The sequence below is a fragment of the Mesoplodon bidens genome (assembly GCF_964165515.1).
Source record: "Mesoplodon bidens genome assembly, chromosome: 10".
NCBI classification, from domain to species: Eukaryota; Metazoa; Chordata; class Mammalia; order Artiodactyla; family Ziphiidae; genus Mesoplodon; species Mesoplodon bidens.
In genome coordinates this window covers 37,150,230-37,168,613 of record NC_138172.1, presented here as the reverse complement: position 1 = coordinate 37,168,613, position 18,384 = coordinate 37,150,230, and the positions used below count along the sequence as shown (strand labels likewise).

At 57.1% G+C, this 18,384-nt stretch overlaps 3 protein-coding genes across 11 annotated transcripts; 2 read left to right on the top strand and 1 right to left on the bottom strand.

Annotated features, from left to right (window-relative positions):
* Positions 1–793: 793 nt before the first annotated feature.
* ABHD14B (abhydrolase domain containing 14B) lies at positions 794–5,800 on the bottom strand. Its single transcript, XM_081246069.1, has 4 exons — positions 4,894–5,800; positions 3,730–3,965; positions 2,256–2,497; positions 794–1,892 (listed from the first exon to the last, which is right to left on the bottom strand). The coding sequence occupies exons 1-4, from the start codon at positions 5,172–5,174 to the stop codon at positions 1,713–1,715; spliced, it is 939 nt and encodes a 312-aa protein (XP_081102195.1). The 5' UTR covers positions 5,175–5,800; the 3' UTR covers positions 794–1,712.
* On the top strand, positions 1,636–11,031 carry ABHD14A (abhydrolase domain containing 14A). 9 transcript variants are annotated; one of them, XM_081246078.1, is made up of 8 exons: positions 1,636–1,772; positions 4,489–4,749; positions 5,807–6,139; positions 6,864–6,996; positions 8,423–8,634; positions 8,795–8,910; positions 10,044–10,279; positions 10,849–11,031. In XM_081246078.1, the coding sequence occupies exons 4-8, from the start codon at positions 6,985–6,987 to the stop codon at positions 10,891–10,893; spliced, it is 621 nt and encodes a 206-aa protein (XP_081102204.1). In that variant the 5' UTR covers positions 1,636–1,772; positions 4,489–4,749; positions 5,807–6,139; positions 6,864–6,984; the 3' UTR covers positions 10,894–11,031. The 9 variants fall into 9 exon arrangements, with proteins under 9 accessions (XP_081102204.1, XP_081102198.1, XP_081102199.1 ...); XM_081246072.1 differs by lacking the exon at positions 10,849–11,031 and adding an exon at positions 10,492–10,841; XM_081246073.1 differs by lacking the exon at positions 10,849–11,031 and adding an exon at positions 10,492–10,841 and having other exon boundaries at positions 6,864–7,193.
* A 1,940-nt stretch (positions 11,032–12,971) lies between these two features.
* On the top strand, positions 12,972–18,039 carry ACY1 (aminoacylase 1). The gene is made up of 15 exons (XM_081246064.1): positions 12,972–13,064; positions 13,470–13,585; positions 14,257–14,321; positions 14,412–14,516; positions 14,865–14,959; positions 15,245–15,321; positions 15,405–15,494; positions 15,602–15,658; positions 16,002–16,075; positions 16,159–16,208; positions 16,329–16,473; positions 16,576–16,644; positions 17,420–17,499; positions 17,622–17,682; positions 17,765–18,039. The coding sequence occupies exons 2-15, from the start codon at positions 13,492–13,494 to the stop codon at positions 17,927–17,929; spliced, it is 1,227 nt and encodes a 408-aa protein (XP_081102190.1). The 5' UTR covers positions 12,972–13,064; positions 13,470–13,491; the 3' UTR covers positions 17,930–18,039.
* The last annotated feature ends 345 nt before the right edge of the window (positions 18,040–18,384 follow it).

Sequence of the window (18,384 nt, the reverse complement as noted above, 5' to 3'; positions counted from 1 at the left end):
CGCGCCCCGCTCCCAGTCCCTTCGCTCTCGGCCAGCCGGTCCTTCCGTCCCGGGCCGCCCGCCCGGTGACTCTGCCGAGGCCCCTGCACCCCCAACTCGGCCTCGGCCCCGCCGCCAGCGCCCGCGCTGCCCCGCTCCGGCTCGGGTCCCTCGGAGCTCAAGTTTCGACCTTCCGCCGGGTCGGGTTCCCGGCGCTCCTCGCTTCTGCGCCATCCATCCCCGCGCGGGGCTCTCGCCCACCAAGCCCCGCACCCCTCAGCCACCCCCAGCTTCCGCGAGGCCAAGCCCTCGTCCGTCCAGGACAGGTTACCGGACCAGCTGGAGGAGGCGCCTGTGAGCGGTGTGACCCTGTGCACCCGCCCCGTGATTCCCCCAGAGCTACCCCCAGAATTCCTTTTTGGGCTAGGGTCGCGAGGGACGCGGCGCAGTTGAGTACTCGACTAGGGAAGGGGTAAGAGTAGGGGGAGGAGCTGGGCGGTTCCCAAGCTCTCGCTTTCCCGCACCGCACCCCCGGCTGCCGCGCCCCCTGGGGCGCAAATCTACCTCCCCCTCTCCTCCGTAATCGGCTCAGCCTGGTCCCACTGACCTCCACCTCCCCCTACAGCTGAGTCTCTTGGCACCTGGGTGTGTGGGGGTGGGGAGGGGAATCCAATCTCCCTTCCCCTCCATCTGGCCCGGTGGACAAAGGGCAGGGGGACCATCTGGTCCCGCCAGGGTGGGGGAGGGGCCTGCAGTGGCGGTCCCAAGGGGCGGGGGAGGGGCGGCGCTCTGGAGACAGCGAGAGCCTGCGGGGTCTAATTGCATCACTTTATTTCACAGACCTCCAATCTCTGTCTCCCCACCCCGCAAAGCTCAGAGCAGGAAACTAGCTTGGCTGAGAAGACCCAGGCCTAATAACCTGGGGAGCTGAGGAGCACCCAGAAGAAAGTGGAAAAGCTGGGAGATCTGAGGGTCGAAGTGGTGTCCCTTCCCTTTTGTGGGCATTTCTGATCTGGGGGCCAGCTGCAACCTGTGGGTGAGTGAAGTTCAAAGCTGGCCACACCCTAAGCTTGGTAGAGGGTCTCCTGCAAGGGCTAGCCTCATGGTGTCCCCACCTTCCCAGCCATGGGGTGCTGAATGGTTGGAGAGGGCAGCATGTGCCTGTGCAAGTGCTTGTGTGGGGACAGAGTATGCGTGTGTGCCTGTGCATGCAATGCAAAGCTGCTGTGAGACTGTGCGTATCAGCCCAGAGTTGCATGTACCTGTGTGGTTGCCCCCAAGTGGAGGATCATATTTGGGAACATAGATGACTGTAATATGTATGCATGCATGTAGGCGTGTATGTATTTGTGGCCTAAGAGGTGAAGGTAGGGGGTGTTTGTGCCCTGCAGGGCAGCCAAAGGAGGAGCTGGGAGATGGGGGGGGAGGCTGGGCAGAGCAGAGGAAGGAATGCAAGCGGAGCAGGAAAGCCTATAGGAGAAGCTCATCTAATGGATTACCCTCCACCAGATTATGTCCCTTGACTCCTGAATTTTTTTCTCTTGATTTCACCTCTTCAGTCTGTCACTGCAAGAGAAAGAAGAGGAAAAGACAGACCTTAAAAGAACTCAGATAGAAAGACACACCTGTTGGATGTGCAGGATGAGCAGGAGCCCACGGAGAGAAGGAGAGAGAATGAGTGAGAGAGAGCCCAAGGCAGGCAAGTGGCCCACCCCCATCAGCAGGGCTGCGCCTCATGCTAGCTCCTGCAGGAAATCCAGCAGCCCTGTATGCCACTCCTCTGGTTTGTCAAGGTAACAGGGGTGCCCCGCCCCCTCCATGACCAACACCTGGTGGTTGGGCAGCTGCTTCAGGTGCTCAAAGCTGGTCTGACCCATGGGGTCCTGGTCTCCATATACGATAAGAACCGAGGTCTAGAGAAAGGAAAGGGAGGCAGAGTCAACAGGGACCTGCTCCACCAGCCCCAGCCTCCTAGAGATCAACTCCAGCCCTCCCCATCACTTCGGTCTCTCCCTGGGGTCACCGCAAATGACAGAGAGAGACAGGTTGGCCCAGTGCAGGGATGGTTTGGAGAGGCATGAATTTGTGTATGCCCCAGCACACAGTTTAGCACAGGGCTTGCCACAGTAATCTTCTGCCAAGTACACCAAAAGGGCGGAGTTTGGTGGTTCAACTCCTTCTGGAAGCTACCCCTTTGGTTACCCAGTACCCAGGGCCCCGGGATGGACTGTTCCTTGCTCCTGGCAGGGACATCTCAGCCTCCCACATAGGGGTACCTTCACTCTGGCATAGTCGGCAGCATTGATTTTGTCAGTGCAGATGGGGGCCACTGGCACATAGCCCCGGATCTGGGAGCCTGGGGCCACGAGGAACGGCAGGGAGTACATGCCACTCAACGATGGGCTGATCACGACTGGGGGGCTCATATCCAAGGCATCCACCACAGCTGCCAGAAAGCTGCTGGGGACCAGCTCCCCAACAGGGGCAGGGGCTGTTGCTTCCTTGGATCGCCCCAGACCTGCAGGGATTCAGGTGTGGGAGAGACAAAGGTAGTGAGTAGGAAAACGGGAGAGAGGGTCCCTTCCTCCAGGAAGTCCTCCTAGGTCAACCTCTGTGCCAGGTTCCTGCAACAGGCAGTGTTGCATGCTGTAGTTATTCCTACAGCAACCTAGGTCTGTCATATCTGTAGCAAGCATAAGGCATTTCCTTCCATGTTTGTGCCCATCTCCCCCAGTACAACGTCCTCAAAGAATCAGGCTCTGAAGCCCAGCTTGGCCAGATCCAAGTCCCAATTGTCCACTATAGATTATGTAAGCTTGAGAAAGTCCCCTCAGCCCTCTCTCTACTGTTCAGTTTCCCCACCTGTTAAAAGGAGGTAACAAAAGTGTTTGCCATTTGAGATTGTTGTGAAAATTGAGTTAACTGCTTCAAGGCACCTGTCCCAGGGCTGGCAGGGTAGATGCCTCCAGGGCAGTGGATGAGGGGCTGGCTCTGCACACATCCCTTCCCTCCAATTAGTCAGTCTCTACCTTCTGCAGAAGGATTAGTTCAAGGCCTTGGCCTTGAAGCTCAGCCCAATCCACTGTCAGAACCAATCCTGTCCCGGCCTGGAGGCCTGCCCATGGGCACTGAAACCATACCAGCCGTAGCCAGTGAGGGGAGCAGGTTGGCCATGCTGCCACCTTCACACTTGGCACCATGGGCTGGGGCCCGCCAGTTGAGGTTATGACTGGCAGTCTTGTCCTGCTCCTCCCTCCCTTAGGACCTAAATTAGGGCTTTGTACGTGGGATCATGACTGGGGGCTTAGCCACCCCCAAAGGTGCCAGGGGACTCAGTGTCACTCCTCAGGGCTTCCAACAGAGCCTGTGGTTTCGGCTCTTTCAAAATATTTTACTTCCAATTGACTGAGCATCGATTATTATGTGTTAGGTACTGGCCACATACTCACATGGATAATCTCATTCCATTCTCATTAGAGCCAAACCCCAGAATGAGTGTGGTTATCTCCCATTACAGATGAGGAAACAGAAGCAGAGACACTGAGACACTGCCCCGGGCAACACAGTTAGAAGCAGCTGGGCAGTGTCCAGACCACACCTGGATGGACTAGAGAAGCTCGAAGGCCCTTGTAGTGTGCACTCCGCCTTGTCTAGCTCAGGAGTCAGCCTGGCTAGGTCCTCCCAGCCCCCAGCCCTGGGTCCCCAGTGAGGCTCCCACAACCCCTGTCCAGAAGCCTTCCCTGGAGTTACCTGGCAGGTCAATGGCCACAGCCCAGTAGCCAGCCTGGGCCAGCCTGTGCAGCGTGCCCAGGTTCTGCCAGGTCTCAGAGGAGAAGCGTATGCCATGCAACAGCAGCACGGAGAAGCGGGTGGCCTGCCTACTGCCCCGATGAGCCTCTCGGAAAAAGAGGCTCTGGCCCTGCACCTGGATGGTGCCCTCGTGCTGCTCCACGCCCGCCATACCTCCTGCTGTGCTGGTGAAGCACCTGTGGTTCAAGGCCAGGCTGATGAGAAGCCACAGAACACCTTGCCCAGGTGGAGCAGGGAGGCTGCCACAGACAGGGCAGGGGTCCCTCCTGGAGCATCAAGGAGGCTCCCAAAACTCTAGGAACATGCTTTGGGGTGAGGAAGACATAGGTGTTATTTCTGCATCTACCACTACCTAATTGCCTTGGTTTCCTCATCTGAAATATGGGACATTAAAGCCTACCTCAAGAATTTATGAGTTAAAAAAAAAAGAAAAGGAATTGATAATTGATGGTGTCTGCCTTTGGAAGGAACTTAATACATGGGTCTCCCATTACAATTATTGTTCCCATTGTTATTATCCTTTTCTATGAATGGGGATAATACAATAGTACTAGCTCCTAGGTGGCTGATAGGATTAAACGAGGCCAGGCATGTAAAACACTCGCCAGTGCCTAGCACATAGTAAGCATAGTAAATGTATCAACAGCAATCAATAGTAAGTAACTGACTCTTTTGCTTTTCGACATTTTCCTCTTCCAGGCACTGTTATAGGTTGTAGGTTGGCATCGCAGGCCGAAGAGGATAGGGGTTAGAGTAAAAAAATCTGTTTTCCGGAGCCGGAAACCGGAGCGCTGAGCAGGGAAAGGATTTGAAGTTCCGGCTGGCGAGGGAAGCGAGGTGCTCAGCGCGCTGCCCGCTGGGGCCCAACGCACTGACGCCGCGGCCAGGGGCGCGGTCACCGGCGCTGCCACCGCTCGCTCCGTCCCCTCCGAGGACCTTCGTTGTGGATCGCAGGGTCTGGTAGGGTGCATGCAGAGGGGGTGGGGGCAGACCCGAGGAAGGGGGTCTGGGGAACCGAGATGGGCAGAGGAGAAACTTGGGGTAGGTGGGGGTGGGTTCTAACTGGAGAGAGGAAGAGAGGGTTGGGGGGCGCAGGGCAGGTACCTGGGGAACTGCGTGGGCTCTCGCAGATAGGAGGCGGGCGAGTGCAGGCGGCGACTGTGGCCCGGGGCGGGGAAGCAGGGATGTGGCCCGCCGGAGGGCGCGGCCCTGGCCGTGCTCCGGGGCGCCCGCTTGTGGCCACAAGCCGTCCCAGGGCCGACGGGTGCTCTTAGACCCATCCTTCTCACAGCTGTCTCAGTTTCCCCACGCCCCTCGGCCCCACGTGCCCCAAGCACCGGACAGTGTCCGGCCCCGAGACCTTCAGCGACCTGCTCCACATGCATATGGTGTGGCTTGAGAAGGAGGGTTCCTTTAGGGTCTCATCCTTCCTGTTCCCTCCCCCTTCCTCCCCACCCCCTCATCCCCAGCCTGGGCTGCCCAAACCCAGAGTCGTCAGTCTGGCATGTGGCTGAGGCCCGACAGGTTTGAATGCGAAGCTTTGCCAATGCCCAGCCTTGATCGTTTTCCCAACGCCTCCGAGCCTATTTCCTTGCCTGTAGAATGGCTGTGATGTTGCCTACCTCACAGAGTGCTAATAAGGAGTGAATGCTGCGTGTTCCGTGCAGCCTCCCTTTTCCAGGTCTGCCCACACAGGCCAGGGACAGATCAGATGTTGGTCACATGTCACCAACCTGGATAGGTGACATATAGAGACGTGAAGGAGCCTAGAGGCCACCCCGTTCTCTGACCGAGTGCTCGAGCGCGTGTGTATTTGCAGGGGTCAGGGAAGTGGATGGCCAGAGACCTGGGGCTGCTGCATAACAATACTAATCTCTGGCAGTTACGCAGCGAGGCTTCCGCGCCAGACACTGTTCTAAGGATTGACCGATCCTTCAGTCCTTAAGACAGGCCTCTGTGGTGGTGACAACCCTATGTGGTCCTTAAGACAACCCTTATCCTTAACCCTGCTGTACAGACCGGAGACTGAGCAAGGGTGGAGACGTGCTGGTGGGAAGAAGTCGACTGGCTCTGCCCCGGCTCTCAGGCCGAAAACAATCCGGAAAATCAGAACGGGGGGACGGGGGCGCCGAGCCTCTGTGCTTTGGGGCGCCGCCCCCAGTGCCCCCTCCAGCTCGGCTGGTAGGCGTGGACCCGAGACCGCGGACTGCGCAGGCGCGCGGAGGCTCGCAGCCGTCCGCAGAGAGGCGGAGGCTGAGGCAGCGCCAACGTCTAGGGGCTGTTTTGGCTCCGGTTGCGCCTGAGCGGAGCCTGCCCCGCGGTGGCAGACCCGGTCATCCCTGTCGGCCCGGTGAGTGTCCCCGGGGAGTGAGGCCAGTAGGGTGCCCGGGGGCGGGCCATCCTTGCCCCGCCCCTTGCCCCGGGAGCCCTGGGACAGAGTCCTGCTGGGAGGGGCCCGCGCTGGGGCAGCGAGTATGTTTGTGTTCGTGTGTCAAGTGTGCGCGCCCGCGCGTTTGTCAGCGTATGTTCTTGGGGGTCTGGGTGTACGTGTATGTGTGTGTGTGTGTTGTATCGGTGTTTCTATGTGCCTGTGTTGGGGGTGTTATGTCAGCCTGTCTGCCCGCTTGTGTCTGTATGTCTACTGTGTGAATTTCTGTGTGCGTGTGATTTTAAGGGTGTATATCTACCTGTGTGTCTGTATTTCTGAGGGTCTGTGTTTGGGTGTCCGTCTGCCTGTGCGTGTGTAGTTCTGGGGTTGTGTGTATGACTGGGTGCTTGAAATATGAGGGTCTGCATATGGTTTTGAAAGCGTTTGTGTGTCTACCTGTCCCTCTGCCTTCCTGATAGCTGAATGTGTGCGTGACTTTGAGGGTGTTTCAAGGTATCGATTATGCAGAGGCCCGTGCGTGTGCAAGGAGTCTGCGTGTACGTGCAGGGAATAGCTTGTACAAAGGAAAAGCGTTTGGGGACAAGAGTTTGTGTGCATGTCTGTACACCTGTGTGTCATTGTCGACGCGTATGCCAAGGACCTAACGCGGGTACAGTGCCTCCCTCCCCTCCCCCCATATCTGTAGCAGTACTGTTGTCTATGCTCCAGCTGCCTGGGTTGCCATAGCAACGGCTGAAGTCCCGTCCCTCCCTACCCGGAGAGGTGCCCCAGGGCACCAGGCCCACCAGAGGAGAGGTTCAGCGCGGATGCTCTGCCTGGTGGGAACCTAGGCTGCCACGTTGGAGGCTTGCGTCCGAGGCTGGTCGTGGTCAGAAAGAAGAGAGGAGCGTGCTTTTCCTCCACTCAGCACCTGGTCCTCCATCAGCCCCAGAGGGGCTGCCACTGCCCAGTCACCACCTGACCCTTGAGCCTGGGGGTGGGGGCTTGGGAAACAAGCCTTCTCGTTCCAGGAGAGGTGGGGGGTGGAGGGGTCCAAGGTGATTCCCCAGCCCTGAACTCCGGCCAGCGCCCAGCTGACACTCAATAAAGACCTGTTTACTGGAATCTGGAAACAAGGCAGGCCTGCTCACCCTAGACCCAAGAAATGATAAGACAGCCCCTGGTCAGGTCGACTGTATTACCGAAATCTCACAGGAGTCTTGGGAGGGCAGCCGTCAGGTTATCCTCCCCATTTTACTGACAAACAAGGCGCACAGCCAGGAATTGGAAGAGCAGAGTCTCAAAGGCAGGGCTAAGTGCTCTGTCTGGGTCCTGGGTACTGAGGTCTGTCTTCTAGGCTGGCAAAGGACTCAGACTAGAGGAGTCCACGAAGCAGGTCATTTGGTGTGAAGCTGGGGGGTGGGAGGCATTTGTCTCTCCAGCCTCCATGCCTCCCTTTCCACTTCTAGATGTGCCATGCTTCTCCCTAGCCCCCTCATGCCTAGGCATTTCCTCCATCAAGGATATTCTCCATGAGCTCTCTTCCCACTTAATATCAGCTGGGGTAGAGCATTAAATATTCCCATCAATGGTAAAACACATTCTGATTTTAGCATTATTATACGCAGTGTGATAAAAAGGACCATTTCAAAACATGCCCTCAGTGGGACATCGCTTTACTCTTTGATGTCTTTCACCTTTGATGACTCTCAGCACTCTGTCCACCAGTTCATCCGTCACCTCACAGCCTTGGTTTCCTCCTTGGCAAATTGAGTGTGGCCTGGTGGTTAGGAGCCCAGCCCTGGGCTCAAGTCCCAGTTCCCCTGCTTGCTACTCTGCACTTTGGGTAAGAGAATTTACCTCTCTGAGCTTCAGTTTCCTCATTTATAAGAGACCTATAATACCTGCTCCCTAGTGTTTTTGTGTGGGTTCATGAGTCATTACATGTGAAGGGCCAAGCACAGGGCCTGGCTATCATAAGCACTTGATGAATGGAAGTGGTTTTAGCTGGCACAAGGATGATGGTGGCCACTGATGCCAGGGGGACATCTCAGATGCTCCTCACGCTTTGGGGTATCTGAGCCCTTGCCCTGGCATGTGGAGTAGTTGGGTGTGAACCCTCAGATCCTTGCCCGGAGCAGAGGAAAGGGCAAGGGCTGAGCTTTTCCTCTGCCGGGAGCTCCTGGGTGGGATTTGAGAATGGGGTCCAGGGGACCTTGCGGGGGCTCAGCCCTACCCTCTTCTCCCTCTCCTCTCCTCCTCCAGACTGTGGTACAGACCTCCATGACCCGGTCCCAGGTCGCCCTGCTGGGCCTGGGCCTGCTGTTCATGCTGCTACTGTACGTGGGGCTGCCAGGACCCCCTGAGCAGACCTCCTGGCTCTGGGGAGACCCCAATGTCACGATCCTGGCTGGTCTCACCCCTGGCAGCTCCCCCATTTTTTACCGCGAGGTGCTCCCACTTCACCGGGCCCGCAGGTGGGTGCTGACCCCAGGGTGTAGTGGAAGGACTAGGCCCAAGGGGAGTCCCTGTGTGGGTCCCCCAGCTCAGCTCAAAGTGCTCAGGGCCTGGGAGGGCAGTGGGAGAAGCCTGGGAAGAAAGAACCCCCAGAACACACACTCCCCTGTGTGCCCACAGGGTGGATGTGGTGCTGCTCCATGGAAAGGCCTTTAACTCCCGGACATGGGAGCAGCTGGGCACACTGCAGCTGCTGGCGCAGAGGGGCTACCGGGCCGTGGCCCTTGACCTCCCAGGTGAGAGCTCCCACCCCTGGGTCTAAGGAGGTAACGTGCAGCAGGGACATGGGGACAGCATGCCAGAGGGGAGAACTGGAGGGGTAGGAAAGCCCTAAGATGTGGCTGGGGAGCATCTGGACCCCAGTGTCTGAACAAGCAGTGACAAGTCACAACACAAAGTGTCAAACACGAAAAGCTCTGTGTTTTTTATTTTCTACCTTGAAAACTACAGTGTGGATTGTTGCATGTCACAGAGCAGTTAGCAACATGACCTGCCTCACAAGCGATTGCATGGGGAGATCTCACTGTCCTTTTTATGACAAACTAGGTAGCTTTTTGGTTTTTCAGCTATACAAATGATTTTTGCTATTATTCTTGTCATTAAAAAATCAACCAAGAGTGATGCCCTCAGAGACCCATGCCATGTTTCTCTCCCTCTCACTTCTCTAAGCAGTTTGAGGGTGCCAGGCCCTCTTTGGGCGTTTCCATACCTAGAGATACAGGGTTGTTTGGTGGGGGCTGTAAACATGACTGGTGTCCTGCCAGCTTAGTGAATCTATCTGCAGCCTAGTTTTCTTCTCCTCTACCATGTCTCATGGGTCATGCCAGGCACTGTGACCCTCCCTCTCTGTAGTGTGTGCCATCAGAGGGATGAACAGGTTTTGTCTGGCCACTCCTCGACTGGTGGCTGTGTAGCCTGCTTTAGAGTTTTCAGTGTCAGTTGAAATGCTCAAGTAAGGAAGCTGAAGCATCTTTGGACATGCTTCTTTGAGCATGTGGGCAATAATTTCTGTAGGGTAGCCATCAAGGCCAGTTGATGGGTCGAAGGACACCCATTTAAAGTTTTTTGGCTAATATTATCTTACCCTCCAAAAATGCTGTGTGGATTTACCCTCCAGTCATGTACAAAAGTGTCCATTTTTCCACATCTTCCTTAACACTGTATTATCAGTCTTTTTAGTTTTGCCAACATGATGAATGAAAGATGGTTTTCTAGCAGCCCTATCACAGTACAAAAATAACGTCTAGGAAGTTTGGGGTAGCAGATGCTATATGCCACTGCCCTCCTATCTCTTTCCCCCACTATAGTGGGCAGGAAGTCCTGACCTCCTTCCCAGCCTCCCTCAGCTGGTGCCTTCTGCTGTTCCCAGGTTTTGGGAACTCGGCACCTTCGAAGGAGGCAAGCACAGAGGCAGGGCGGGCACAGCTGTTGGAGCGAGTGCTGCAGGACCTAGAGGTGCAGAATGTCGTGTTGGTGAGCCCTTCACTGAGTGGCTGCTATGCCCTGCCCTTCCTGATGCAAGGCCACCACCAGCTGCATGGATTCGTGCCCATTGCACCTGCGTCCACCCAGAACTACACCCAAGAACAATTCCAGGCCGTGAAGGTACTGGGAAGAGGGTCTCCAAAAGTCCTGGCTTCCTGTCCCTGGCTCAAGTCATGGGGGGAAAGGCCTCAGGTCTTACTTGGAGGACACATGGCCCCATCCTTGATCTGGATGGGAGAGATGGGGTGTATAGGGAAGATTTCCTAAGGAGGTGGCTTGAGGGCCAGTCCCCATCAGGCCCCAGGATCACAGCCCCTTGCCTTGCCCTGCAGACCCCGACTCTCATCCTGTATGGGGAGCTGGACCGCATCCTGGCTTGGGAGTCACTGCGGCAGCTCCGCCACCTGCCTAACCACTCTGTGGTGAAGCTGCGCGATGCAGGCCATGCCTGCTACCTCCACAAACCACAAGACTTCCACCTCGTCCTCCTTGCCTTCCTTGACCATCTGCTTTGAGCTCACCCACTGTCCAGGCCCCAGGCCTGGCCTGAACTTGGAGGATCTGGACCAGTCCCCACCAGGGAGGCAGCCCCTGGGGTTAGAGGGCAGAGGCCAGAGGGCTAGGCCCAGTCAGGACCTCTCATTTCATCTCAGAGGCACAATAAAAAAAAGCATTTTTGTTATTCCTAGGGAGTGACAGGTCCTGTTTCCTGGCGTTGCTGCAGGTGGGGTTAGAGCTGGAGGCAAGTCTGGGACTGCTTTGGGACTGAGAGCTGGAGGGATTGCTCCAACAGCCTGGGAAGGCTAAGGGCATGTGTTACTTACTAGATGGCTGCTGAGTGGCTACTCTGACTCAGTTTCCTCATCTGTAAAATGGGCATGATGGTAACACCTAGCTCAGAAAGTGGTTTTAGGATTGAGTCTGGTTAAGCAGAGCACTTGGCCATACTGGGCTGGCGGCGTGGGAGTGTCATGGAGAGGGGGTGTTACTACTGCTGAATGACCACTGGGATTGGTGGGAAATCCAGGGTCTAGTGGCTGAGTTGAGTGAGTCAGGAATAGAGGACCTATGGCCGAAGGGAGCAAGATTTGTAAAGGTGGGGTGGAGAATGTGGTTTAACAAGTAACACAGTATTGGGAAGAGGGAAATTTCCCCCTCTACCCCTCTTGAGTTTTTGGCTGGACTAACAATAAAATTGACACAAAACAGATTAATAGGAGAAAAAGAAATTTTAATCATGTGCAAGGAGGTCTCATAGAAATGGGACCTAAGAAGTGGCCAGAGCAGGCAGCTTTTATACTTTTTAGACAAAGAATAAATTTGTGAGGATTTGACAGGACAAAGAAGCATATTTTGGCTGCTCAATTAGCAAAGAATCTAAACAGTGGGCTTGGGGGTAGTAAATTAAAGAATTAACAAGGTTTGTTTATACAGGCTTCTCAGCCTGAATTTCCTATCTCTGGAAATCAGGGTGTCCTACCTCCAGATGCAGGGAGTGTACCTTTCGCATAGAGATTTATTTCTTGTTTTCAGGGAGACAGAAAGGAGGGTCAGAATGTCTCTCTTGCATTGGACATTTCTCAAGTGACTTTAATTCAAAATAATCAACGTGCCACTGAGGCACACTTTGGGATGGCCTGCCCTGGGCCCCAACAATAGCATTGTTGGTGAACCACCAAGCCTGCTTGCCCCTGGGAATCTGTGGGTCAGCAGTCTGACTTAAACCTCACGACGGTTGGATGGACCCTACCCTACCCTGCCAGCCTGCCTCCTCTGTGCCCAGAGGTTGAAGTCTTCAACCCCACCCCTCCTCAAGCTGATTCAGCCCCTGGAACAGAGGGCAGAACTGGCTGAGAGTACAAAGGACAGCCGGACACACAAATGGGCAGCTACAACTGTGTGCAGCCTGTGGGTGGCCAGTGGAACACCTGTGCCTCTTTATCTTCCCTCTCCAGTGGCTGCAGAAGAGCCAGGGAGCCTGGCACAGGGTCAGCCAAGAAGGTGCCACACGTATGCTTTTGTGCAGTTTCCCACCTCTCATTCTGTCATACAGCGTCACGATTACATCCTCTCATCGTGCCATCCTTTGTCACACCCAACCACCATCTCACACTCACATTGTCATACAGTCACCCACTGATACACAGATTTGCCTACACAGTGGTGCGATCACACATGCGCCCATCCGTTCATTTATCCTTCGTTCCTGGCACGCTGTCCGTCTGTTCTGTGCCCTGCCAGGGACAGAATCCTGCGGGTACATGGACCAGCCTCTTGGAGCTCACAGATATTAACCAATAACCTCTCCACACAGGGCGCATTGAGGCAGTCAGGGAGGCCGCCCCCGTGGAGCTGAGGCGTGAGGAGGGGAGAAGTCCAAGACTCCCGGGAGGTGGGGGTGGAACAGGCCGGGGCCAGGCCCAGCAGGACTTTTCAAAGCTGTACTCTGAGAGCGAGGGGGCGCTCAGGGGGGTAGCTGCGAAGTTTCCGGTCAGTGCCCGCCTTCCTCCCTTCTGGCCCAATCGGGAGGTTGCAGGGGGTGGGGCCCGCTGCCCAGGGCCAAGGGCGGGGCCTGCGGGGGCGGGGCCAGCCTGTAGCTCGCAGTCGGCTGCAGGGCGGAGCCGGCGGCGGAGGCAGCTGCCCCGGGGTGGGCGCCTGAATCCCAGCCTCATGTAAGTGGCGGAGGCTGGAACCACTGGCTGGCGGAGACGCCTACGCTCACTGGGCCTTAGAGATTGGGACGGCCCTGATTCGCAGTCTTCGGTCCCGCCCTGCGAGGTCCGGCCACGTGGTGGGCGGACCGCGGCAGTTCTGATCCGGAGACCTCGCAGGACTCGGAGCCCCGCCCACAGCCCAGGGCGGACGCCGAGAGGGGAGCGCGGGCCTAAGACCGGCAGAGAGCGAGGTGGGGGGCCGTGGAGAGGGGTAGAGGGATCTGGGGCTCCCTGACCTGAAATCCGGGCAGCTGGGAGAATATTTTTGAGGGCGGGGGGAGTCAATGTCTGGGTTCAAACGTGGCTCAGCTACTTTCTAGGTGTCTTTGAATCTCTCAGCGTTTTCCTCTGTAATGTGGGCTTTCAGAGGCACGAACTTCATGGGGTTCCTTGAGGGATTAAATAAGGAAAGTGTTGAAAGTGGCCAGCACAGCGCCTGAAACAGAATGGGGGGCTCTGTAACTGGGGGCTCCGAAACAAGGTGTTCTCTCCCTGCGGGGCGGCCGGGGAACCGCCCTGGGGAGGGACTGCGTGTAAATGGAGCCCACCAGCCCCAGCGGCGGGGAGGGGTAGGTAGCCACTCGCTTTGCCCCTAGCTCACCACGACAGGGCAGCGCCATGGCCAGCAAGCGTCGTGAGGGCGAGCACCCATCCGTGACGCTCTTCCGTCAGTACCTGCGCATCCGCACCGTCCAGCCCGAGCCCGACTACGGTGAGAACGCGGCGGTTCCAGGAGGACCTGTGGTGGGGTATCAGGGGCGGGGACTGTGCTCTAACCCAGGCGGCAACCCTTGTCACCCAGCTGAGGCTAATCTGCTGCCTCAAATGGCGCCTCCATTCCTCTAAGCCGTTCCCTAGGTCAGCAGACTGCTCAGCATCCCCTCCAGGCTGTGCTGCTCCAAAAGTTACAACTGGCAGTTAAATAGGGAACAGCTTCACCTCACTCTCCAGCACTTGGGGTTGGGGAAGGGAAGAAGAGGCCCCCGGAAGGCTACTGGGGCTGAACAAAGGCCACAGACCTTCGGGGAATCAGGCTTGGTGGCTGCGAACTGTGTACCGGGGTCCAATCCAAATCCCTGCTCTGTGATTTACCAGCTGGGAGACGGTGGGTGAGCCTCATGTCTCCGCGCCAGTTTCCCCATCTTTAAGGAAGGTAACAATGACACCTGCTTCTCACTCTGGACTTCCCACCTGGCCTTCCACAAAGGGTCACTGGCCAAAAATGTCTTCTTCCTTGGGACAGCGATGCAGATGTCTCTGACGGATGTGGAATTGTGTTGAGGCAGGGGTCTGCTCCCTTCTCTGGATGTACCCCCAGCTCTGCCTGGGCCCATGGGAGGTGTGGGGAGGCAGAAGCAGCAGCAAGGCTCTCTGTGTCCCCAGGGGCTGCCGTGGCCTTCCTTGAGGAGAGAGCCTGCCAACTGGGCCTGGGCTGTCAGAAAGTGGAGGTGAGCCTGTGGCCCTGCATGGGTAGGGGAGGTGGGCCTGGGGCAGCTCCTCACCGTGCACTGATGACCCCTCCTCCTGGCCCTCTCCAGGTGGCAGCTGGCCGTGTGGTGACTGTGCTGACCTGGCCAGGCACCAACCCCAGACTCTCTTCCCTCTTGCTCAACTCCCACACCGATGTGGTGCCTGTCTTCAAGGTGTGGGGGTGTAGGGAGTGGAACACGCTTGGGGACAAAGATGGTACAGATCCCCCATTCGACTGCAGGGATCCCACGATGCTGGTCCTGGCACTGATTCGACCTCATAGAGCATTACTCCACTCAATCAAGCAGCCTCTGCCCAGTAGCCATTCCATGCCAGGGGTGGGGTAGGCGAGAGGAGGGTGGTGGAGGTGGGAGGCAGAGATGAGGGATGGCTGTCAGCTGCCCTCTTCAGCCCTACGTGGGCTCCTAGGGCACCTGCTCCCTGGGCAGGTCCACAGTTGAGCAGAGTGGATTAACGACTACATTTGGTGCTTGGGTCCCTCTTCCTGCCCCTGCCCCCAGGAACATTGGAGTCATGACCCCTTTGAAGCCTTCAAGGATGCTGACGGCTACATCTATGGCAGGGGTGCCCAGGACATGAAGTGTGTCAGCATCCAGTAAGTGTCCTTCATTCCCAGTTTCCCCACTGGCCCGTTGGATTGACCCAGGACCCAGGACCCAGGTGTGATTGGAGAATGTCAAGGCCAAGGAACATCTTGACCCCTTACCTTGGGTGGGAATTCCTGCTATGACCATTGCATGGATGGGGAGACAGGAACAGAGACTTTCTGGAGTCACCTGCTAGGCTGTGGCAGAGCAGGGCCCAAGGCTGCAGCCTGCCTGCTCAAGCATCTGATGGCTCCCCCCCAGCACCTGGCTTACACCCTCTCACTGCCCCTCAGGTACCTGGAGGCTGTGAGGAGGCTGAAGGTTGAGGGCCACCATTTCCCCAGAACCATCCACATCACCTTTGTGCCAGGTAGGAGTGGCTTGAGGAGGGGCACCTTCAGGGGTGGGGAGTGTTGGGGCACCCCCTATCTCACATTCCTGCTGCTTTTACAGATGAGGAGATTGGGGGTCACCAGGGCATGGAGCTGTTTGTGAAGCGGCCCGAGTTCCAGGCCCTGAGGGCTGGCTTCGCCCTGGATGAGGGTGAGCAGGGTGGCAGGACACTGAGTGGCCAGCAGGGGATAGGGAGGCTGCTAGTGGGGGCTGGGCCACTCCACCCTCTCAGACCCGGCCAACCTTTTCCTCCTCAGGCCTGGCCAACCCCACTGACGCCTTCACTGTCTTTTACAGTGAGCGGAGCCCCTGGTGTGAGTATGCATTTGGACATTGGGAGTCATTGTGCAGATGGGAGACTGGGCCAGAAGGGGCAGGGGCCCGCCAAGGGTTCCACAGCAAGTTGGGGCCTGAGTAGGCCTTGAACCCAGGGCCTCTGCCTCCCAGCCCCTTCCTACCTGGGCATCTCTTTCCTGAGCTTCTGAAGGGAGGCCCTAACCATGGGCAGAAACCAGCTCTACACTGTGCATTCTGAGGCGGGCAGAGACCTGGCAGAGGATCCTGGAATGAGGGGAAGACCCCGGGCCCATCCCAGGGCTGGTTGCTTTTCCAGCCTCTCCCATACTGAAGACACCCCCTTCCCCCTGCCTCTCCCAGGGGTACAGGTCACAAGCACCGGGAAGCCAGGCCACGGCTCACGATTCATTGAGGACACAGCAGCAGAGAAGCTGGTGTGTGGCATACGGGGAGGGAGTTTGGGAGTTCCCGAGGCTGTCCTGGGGCCACTCTCACATCTAACCTCACACTCTCCTAGCACAAGGTTGTGAGCTCCATCCTGGCTTTTCGGGAGAAGGAGAGGCAGAGGTGAGGCAGCCTGGGAAAGGGCACGGGGCTCTGGGAGGCTACGCAGGAGTGGAGGGGGGCTGAGCCCCCTTTTTATCTGTTCTTCCCCCTTGCTGCTGCTGCCCCTGCCCCCCACCACAGGCTGCAGTCAGACCCTCAACTGAAGCAGGGGGCCGTAACCTCCGTGAACCTGACTAAGCTAGAGGGCGGTGTAGCCTATAATGTGGTACCTGCCACTATGAGCGCCAGCTTTGACTTCCGCGTGGCACCAGATGTGGACCCGAAGGTGCCATCTCAACCTGGGTTTGGAGGAGGGAGCCTGGGTCCTCAGCCCTGTCCTAGAGGCTCAGGAAGAGCCTGAGGGGTCAGCTCATCTCCCTTCTCACAGGCTTTCGAGGAGCAGCTGCAGGGCTGGTGCCAGGCAGCTGGCGAAGGGGTCACCTTCAAGTTTGCTCAGGTGTGGACTGGGGAACCTACAACAGGGGAGTTGTAGGAGCTGGGGAGGCTGGGCTTGCCGCATGTGTCACTGTACGAGTGTACATTTGGTGTGCCTGCATACATCCTGGCTTTAGCTGTGAGAGACATGTTTTGTTCACCAACAAGCGTTAGTTGTGTAGGCCACTGTTGGGTGCTGGGGAATACTAGGGAGTGAAATTAGACACGTTTTTGCCCTCATAGTCCTTACACAATGAAGGGAGGAATAGACATGAATCAAAAAATTATGTTTTTTTGTTTTTGCGGTACGCGGGCCTCTCACTGTTGTGGCCTCTCCCGTTGCGGAGCACAGGCTCCGGACGCGCAGGCTCCGCGGCATGTGGGATCTTCCTGGACTGGGGCACGAACCCGTGTCCCCTGCATCGGCAGGCAGACTCTCAACCACTGCGCCACCAGGGAAGCCCTGTATTACTTTTACATAAGTGTGAACACATGTGGTCCAGGAAAGGGTGGGACCTCATAACTGTGAACCTGTAATTGGAGTATTTGACCAGTCTGAGAGTGCCATCTTGAGGAAGGGGCACTTGGGAAGGATCTGAGGATGGACAGGAAGTGGAGAGCAGAGAAGGTCCCAGGCCTGTGACCTTTGAAAGACTGAAAGAGGGCCTGTTGCTGGACCGGCCAGCTGGATGTCTGGGTAGGTGGGTGTGTGCCCCGTGCCAGGCACAGCCTACCCTATGAAGAACAGGGCAAGATGCCCAGGCCTTGTCCTGATCCTGCCGTCCTCCTCCCCACAGAAATGGACAGAGCCCCGAGTGACATCTACTGATGATTCAGACCCCTGGTGGGCAGCTTTTAGTGGGGTCTGCAAGGACATGTGAGCACACTGGCCAGCCCCCCTCTCCCCTTCCCTCCCTCCCACCTTCCTTTGTTCCTTCAACCCTTCCCTTGCCCTCTCCCCTCTCTGCCTCCACATTCACCAGGTTCTTCCCTCTGCAGGAACCTCACCCTGGAGCCGGAGATCTTCCCCGCTGCCACAGACAGTCGCTATCTTCGCGCGGTGAGCCGTTTGCAGTAGGGTGGGCAGTGGAATGGTCCTGGGTGCTGGCCTTCCCCCTAACGGCTCCTGTCGCCCCCTGCAGGTGGGGGTCCCAGCTCTGGGCTTCTCACCCATGAACCACACACCCGTGCTGCTCCACGACCACGATGAACGGCTGCATGAGGCCGTGTTCCTCCGTGGGATCGACATATACACTCGGCTGCTGCCTGCCCTGGCCAGCGTGCCCATCCTGCCCAGCGAAAGCTGAGCCCTGTGCTCTCCAACCTCCACCCCGATCAGTGCCAAGGACGCTTCTTCCCCCCCACCCCGCCCAACAATAAAGTCTGTGTGGACAGGGGACCACTTCTGAAGTACTAACAGCAAGGATGTTCATGGAGCAGGGTTTCAAAGATAGTAGTAACACCTACTTCAGAGATGAGGGATCATACACCATGGGTCGCACCTGTTGCCCCAGCATAAGAACTCTTTGAGCTTCTCCAGTGCCCAAAGTTGGACTACAGATGAACATCTAGTGTGACCAGGAACAGTGCTTCACTGGCTGCTCTGAGGGCTAAGACTGCTGGTGAAGCACCTGATCCAAGGGGCAAAGAATACAGCACAGTCATGCAAGTAAGGCATTGCCACCACTGCTTGGCCTCCCAGGAGCCCTAGCACTTGGGGGACTGTACAACTCAGAGCAGTGAATGCTGGCCAGGCACGCTA

Bases quoted from the DNA above. Each gene is read 5' to 3' on its own strand.
- ABHD14B (XM_081246069.1), bottom strand. From the start codon at position 5,174: ATGCATGTGGAGCAGGTCGCTGAAGGTCTCGGGGCCGGACACTGTCCG. The intron at 2,498-3,729 runs GTAACTCCAGGG...GAATCCCTGCAG, and splicing joins TGTGGCCATTGACCTGCCAG to GTCTGGGGCGATCCAAGGAA. The intron at 1,893-2,255 runs GTACCCCTATGT...TCCTTTCTCTAG, and splicing joins CCGACTATGCCAGAGTGAAG to ACCTCGGTTCTTATCGTATA.
- ABHD14A (XM_081246071.1), top strand. From the start codon at position 8,357: ATGGGGTCCAGGGGACCTTGCGGGGGCTCAGCCCTACCCTCTTCTCCC. The intron at 8,635-8,794 runs GTGGGTGCTGAC...GTGTGCCCACAG, and splicing joins CCACTTCACCGGGCCCGCAG to GGTGGATGTGGTGCTGCTCC. The intron at 8,911-10,043 runs GTGAGAGCTCCC...TGCTGTTCCCAG, and splicing joins CGTGGCCCTTGACCTCCCAG to GTTTTGGGAACTCGGCACCT.
- ACY1 (XM_081246064.1), top strand. From the start codon at position 13,492: ATGGCCAGCAAGCGTCGTGAGGGCGAGCACCCATCCGTGACGCTCTTC. The intron at 13,586-14,256 runs GTGAGAACGCGG...CTGTGTCCCCAG, and splicing joins CCAGCCCGAGCCCGACTACG to GGGCTGCCGTGGCCTTCCTT. The intron at 14,960-15,244 runs GTAAGTGTCCTT...ACTGCCCCTCAG, and splicing joins ATGAAGTGTGTCAGCATCCA to GTACCTGGAGGCTGTGAGGA.